Source organism: Rhinopithecus bieti, unplaced genomic scaffold (genome assembly GCF_001698545.2).
Source record: "Rhinopithecus bieti isolate Rb0 unplaced genomic scaffold, ASM169854v2 scaffold_24390, whole genome shotgun sequence".
In the NCBI taxonomy this organism is placed as follows: Eukaryota; Metazoa; Chordata; class Mammalia; order Primates; family Cercopithecidae; genus Rhinopithecus; species Rhinopithecus bieti.
The window spans coordinates 1,526,974-1,532,973 of NW_016811706.1; the positions used below are offsets into that span (position 1 = coordinate 1,526,974).

General features: G+C 42.0%; 1 protein-coding gene across 2 annotated transcripts in view; it reads left to right on the top strand.

Annotated features, from left to right (window-relative positions):
• Window positions 1-6,000, top strand: part of KANSL2 (KAT8 regulatory NSL complex subunit 2) — a 32,555-nt gene that overhangs the window by 11,870 nt on the left and 14,685 nt on the right. For both annotated transcript variants that reach the window (XM_017894827.1, XM_017894828.1), the window contains exons 6-7: window positions 1,648-1,814; window positions 3,133-3,229. In XM_017894827.1, coding sequence (XP_017750316.1) covers window positions 1,648-1,814; window positions 3,133-3,229 — 264 coding nt within the window. The remainder of the gene's footprint in view (window positions 1-1,647; window positions 1,815-3,132; window positions 3,230-6,000) is intronic.

Below are 6,000 nucleotides of genomic sequence, written 5' to 3' on the forward strand. Positions count from 1 at the left end.
CAGGCTGGAATGCAAGTGGCGTGACCTCAGCTCACTGCAACCTCTGTCTCCTAGGTTCAAGCAGTTCTCCCACCTCAGCCTCCCGAGTAGCTGGGATTACAGGCACATTCCACCATGTCCTTCTAATTTTTTTATTTTTAGTAGAGATTGGGTTTTGCCATGTTGGCCGGGCTGGTCTCAGAACTCCTGACCGCAAGTGATCCGCCTACCTTGGCCTCCCAAAGTGCTGGGATTACAGGCATGAGCCACCGCGCCTGGCCTATAAGCTTTTTTTTTTTAAAAAGAGACAGAATCTTGCTGTGTCACTCAGGCTGGAGTGCAGTAGCATGGTCCTTACTCACTGCAGCCTTAAACTCCTGGACTCAAGCTATCCTGCCTCAGCCTCCTGAGTAGCTAGGACTACAGATGCACCAGCACACTCAGCTAATTTTTAAATTTTTGTAGAGACAGGGTCTCGCTATGTTGGTTATGTAGGTTAGTCTTGAAATCCTGGGCTCAAGTGATCTTCCTACCTCGGCTTTCCAAAGTGCTGGGATTGATTACAGGCGTGAACCACTGCACCTGGCCTTTATAAACTTAAAAATTTTTTTAAGAAAAACTTCTGGACTCTGTAATAACACTTAGCTTAAAACACAAACACACTGTATAGCTGTACAAAATATTTTTTTATATCCCTATAAGCTTTTCTAGTTTAATTAAAAAGAAAACTTTTAAAGTTTTGTTAAAAACGAAGATGCAAATACGTACATTAGCCTAGGCCTACACGGTCTTTTGCTTCCACATCTTGTCCCAGTGGAAGGTCTTCAGGGACAGTCTCATGCAGCGAGCTGTCATCTCATGATAACAGTGTCTTCTGCGATACTTTCTGAGAGACCTGCCTGAGGCTGTTTTACATTTAACTTTTTTTTTTAAATAAATAGAGTGGAGTACATTCTAAGGATAAATACAGTAAATACATAAACCAGTAACATAGTTGTTTATTATCAAGTATTATGTACTGTGCATAATTGTATGTGCTAGATTTTTTTTTTTTTGTGATGTAGTCTCACTGTGTCGCGGGGTTGGAGTGCAGTGGTGTGATCTCAGCTCACTGCAACCTCCACTTCCTGGGTTCAAGCAATTCTCCTGCCTCAGCCTTCCGAGTAACTGGGACTACAGGCATATGCCACCACGCCCAGCTAATTTTTGTGTTTTTAGTAGAGATGGGGTTTCACCATGTTGGCCAGGATGATCTCAATCTCATCTGGTGATCCACCCGCCTTGGGCTCCCAAAATGCTGGGATTACAGGTGTGAGCCACCATGTCCAAACTGTGCTAGACTTTTATACAGCTGGCAGTGCAGTAGGTTTGGCCACCAGCATCGCCACAAATGTGTGGGTTGAACTATGATGTCACTAGACAATAAGAATTTTTCAGTTTTGTTAAAATCTTATGGGACCACTGTAGTATATATGGTCCATGATTGATTAAAAAGTGGTTTATGTAGTACATGACTATAATTAGATTTATTTCTGTCTTGGTACTTGGATTGGGGGCTAATTTGCTTTTGAAACTGCCTATCTTATGCCCAAAGATTTTCCTGTTTACTTGGAGAAGTAAACTTGATGGATTGCTTGGCAAATAACATCTTGACTCTTATAACTCTAGGCAGTAGTCTCCTGACTGGCCCAGAGGGACTTTTGGCCAAAGAACGAGAAAACTTAAAGCGATTAAAATGTCTGCGTCGATACCGCCAGCGCTATGGAGTGGAAGCCTTACTGCATAGGCAGTTGAAGGAACGGAGAATGCTGGCCACAGATGGTGCCGCCCAACAGGTAATTTGTGTGTATACCTTTAAGGTATATATGTTTACTTTATTTATTGTTTTTATGTTTTTGAGACGGAGTCTTGCACTGTCACCTAAACTGGAGTGCAGTGGTGCAATCTCGGCTCGTCGCAACCTCCACCTCCCAGTTTCAAGCAATTCCCCTGCCTCAGCCTCCCGAGCAGCTGGGATTACAGGTGCCCGCCACCACACGCCTGGCTAATTTTTTGTATTTTTAGTAGAGACAGGGTTTCACTATGTTGGCCAGGCTGGTCTCCTAATCCTTGATCTCGTGATCTACCCACCTTGGCCTCCCAAAGTGTTGGGATTGCAGACGTGAGCCACTGTGCCCGGCCACGTTTGCTTTATTTACAAAGTTAGTGTAATTGTCAAAACATTATGTCCAGTTTTTTTTTTTTGGAGACAGAATTTCACTCTTGTTGCCCAGGCTGGAGTGCAATGGCGAGGTCTTGGCTCATCGCAGCATCCACCTCCCAGGTTCAAGTGATTCTGCTGCCTCAGCCTCCCGAGTAGCTGGGATTACAGGCAGGCGCCACCATGTCTGGCAGTTTTGTATTTTTAGTAGAGACGGGGTTTCTCCATGTTTGTCAGGCTGGTCTTGAATTCCCTATGTCCAGTCCTGGATCTGAAATCTGACTTTTTGCACTTGGGTTGTAGTGAAAGCACTTAACTTGAAGTCAGGAGACATGGATTCTAGTCTGAGTCCCCACTGACCAGCTCTGTGTCTGCACAGTTAACTTTTATGGGCCTCAGTATTCTCATCTGCATATTGAGTAGTTGGGAAAAGTTTCTAAGTCCTTTGGTTCAGATATTCTTCAGTTCAGAAATAAACACAGGTTAAGCCTAAATTGCTTGGGAATCTTGTTTTAAAAGGTGGGAAGGTAGAGTAGGAGCAATTGAATGTCAGGAAGTAAGGTTAATAGGAAGAAGGGTTAAGTGATCATTCTTAAATTTGTTTTTCAAACCCTTGGTCTCTGTTTCAGTAAGAGTAATTTTATTTGTTTCATTTGTTGAGATTCCACTTAAGGCTACAATTTCAAAGAGTTCTGTTGGTAAAAGACAAAATTTGTCTTAATTAGGCTGTATCACACTTTCAGAATATGGAGAGGTGTATTTGGTATTAAGGTTGACTCATTCTTTATACACTAGGTTTTAAAGTTTTTTGTCTTTTGCATAATATTGGTAAATCTATTTTTGTTAAATGTTGAATTTTCTAGCCTTTAGGATGTACTTTTCTTATATAATTATTTTCATCATAATTGTACGTTCTTTCGTGGGTATATTTTATCTGTCTTTTTCCATTTTAGGCCCATACCACTCGTTCCAGTCAGAGGTGCTTGGCCTTTGTGGATGATGTTCGTTGTTCCAATCAGTCTCTTCCAATGACCAGACACTGCCTTACCCGTATCTTTTTACTCTGCCTGTTAAGGCTGTGATTTGCTAGTTTGAAGACTAGTGGGAATCTCTGCTACTTTGCTTAATTGAAGGATTTTGTTTTCCTTTGGCCCTGAATCAAGGCCAGCAGTTTGCTGAAGCTGTTGGTTTCAAGCAGGAGCCTAAAGAATTGTCTTTCTGTGGTCTGTTGGCCATTTCATAACTTCGGAAATGTAGTGGTCAATTCATTAGAAAGAAACATGAGTCAATTTTCATAGATGTGGGCTAATATTTATTTATAGTCTTAATACTTGGGTTCCAAAATATCTGTAAAATATTTAAATTGTCTCAAGGTTTCTGATTTAACTTGCTTATTAGAATCGTAATACTGTTAAATCTAATTATAAACTTAAAAAATTCGTGTGGGTTTTCCACCCCAATTGAAAGGATGATTTTACACTGTGAACTTCTAGTATTATCGTTTTGTGTGGTTAGGGCCCTCACTTCTATATTTTCTTTTCTTTTTTATTTTTTGGAGATGGAGTTTTGCTCTTGTCTCCCAGGCTGGAGTACAATGGCGTGATCTCGGCTCACTGCAACCTCCGCGTCACTGCAACTTCTGCCTCCCAAGTTCAAGCGATTCTCCTGCCTCATTGTCCCGAGTAGCTGGGATTACAGGCACGTGCCACTGCAACCAGCTAATTTTTGTATTATTAGTAGAGTCAGGGTTTTACCATGTTGGCCAGGCTGGTTTCGAACTCCTCACCTCAGTCAATCCACCCGCCTTGGCTTCCCAAAATGCTGGGATTACATCAGTGAGCCACCGTGTCCGGCTTTTATCTTTTTATTTTTGTTTGTTTTTTTGAGACAGGATTTTGCACTCTTATCCAGATTGGAGTGCAGTGGCTCAGTCCTAGCTCACTGCAGCCTTGAACTCCTGGGTCAAGCAATTCTCCCACCTCAGCCTTCTGAATAGCTAGGACTATGTATGTGTGCCACCATGCCTGGCTAATTATTTATTTTATTTTATTATTATATTTTTTTGAGACAGAGTCTCGCTCTTTTGCCCAGGCTATAGTGCAGTGGTGTGATCTCGGCTCGCTGCAACCTCCGCCTCCCAGGTTCAAGCAATTCTTGTGCGTCAGCCTCCTGAGTAGCTGGGATTACAGGTGCGTGCCACCATGCCCAGCTGATTTTTGTGTTTTTAGTAGAGATGGGGTTTCACCATGTTGGCCAGGTTGATCTCAAATTCTTGACCTCAAGTGATCTGCCTTCTTCGGCCTCCCAAAGTGTTGGGATTACAGGCGTGAGCCACTGCACCTGGCCTATTTTTTAAAAAAATTTTTTGTAGAGACAATTTTATGTTGCCCAGGCTGGGCTTAAGCAATCCTCCAGTCTTGTCCTCCCCAAATGCTGGACTTACAGGCATGAGCCACTGTACCTGGCCTTTATAAACTTAAAAAAAATACCTGACTCTTTAAAAAATTAAAAACAAAATTTTTTTTTGAGACGGATTCTCACTCTGTTGCCCTGGTTGGGGTGCAGTGGCATGATGATGGCTCACTGCCATGATCTGCTGGGCTTAAACGATTTTCCCACCTCAGTCACCAGAATATCTGGGATTATGGGCATGTGCTACCATGTCCAGCTAATTTTGTTTAATTTTTGTAGAGGGGATGTGTTACTATGTTGCCCAGTCGGATCTCGAACTTCTGAGCTCATGTGATCTTCCCGCCTCAGCCTCCCAAAGTGCTAGGATTACAGGTGTGAGCCACCATGCCCAGTCTCTTGACTCTTTTGTAATAACACTTAGTCACTGTGCCTGGCCTCTAACTTGCATACTTCAAATTAGAAGTTTACTATTTCCAAAAATGAGATGCTTTTTTTTCCTTTTTCAATTAATTTGCCTTTGAACCATCGTAAATGTCTCTTGATTCTGTTAAAGGACTACATTTGGCATTGGGCCTTCAAACTTTTTGAGTTGTTGATTGATTTGTGAAAGTGCTTGTTATTGACATTGAGAAAATTTCACAGTAAAAGCACTTGTTAAAATAGGATTGCTGGATTTCATTTGCTTGGCAAGAAATGCCAAATATTTGGAAATTAAAACCTATTTTCTTAATAGGAAGAGGAGAAGGAGAACCTCTTCTTAGTCTTTTGACAGGAAGCTGAGTTTTTATTTTGCTTATTAAATATTTTACTAATTTATTAATTACAACAGATGTCTGATAAGAGATTATTGTTCTTAATATATAAAATGCTTGTGCAAAGTAATGAAAAACTGTAAAGATAAATGCTTATATCCTGGACAACACAGTGAGACCTCATCTCTAAAGATAAAAAAGAAGAAAGAAAAATTGTCTGGGCATGATGGCATGTATCTGTAGTTCTGGCTACTTGGGAGGATTTTTTGAGCCTAGGAGTTTGAAGCTGCAGTGAGTTAGGATCATGCCACTGCATTCTACCCTGGGTGACAGAGCAAGACCCTGTCTCTTAAAAAAAAAAAAAAAAAAGGCTGGGCGAGATGGCTCACGCCTGTAATTCCAGCACTTTGGGAGGCCAAGACGGGTGGATCACCGATGTCAGGAGTTCAAGACCAGCCTGGCCAAGATGGTGAAACCCCATCTCTACTAAAAATACAAAACAAAATTAGCCGGGCATGGTGACGGGTGCCTGTAATCCCAGCTACTCGGGAGGCTGAGGCAGAGAATTGCTTGAACCCAGGAGGCAGAGGTTGCAGTGAGCGGAGATCGCGCCACTGCACTCCAGTCTGGGCGACAGAGTGAGACTCTGTCTCAAAA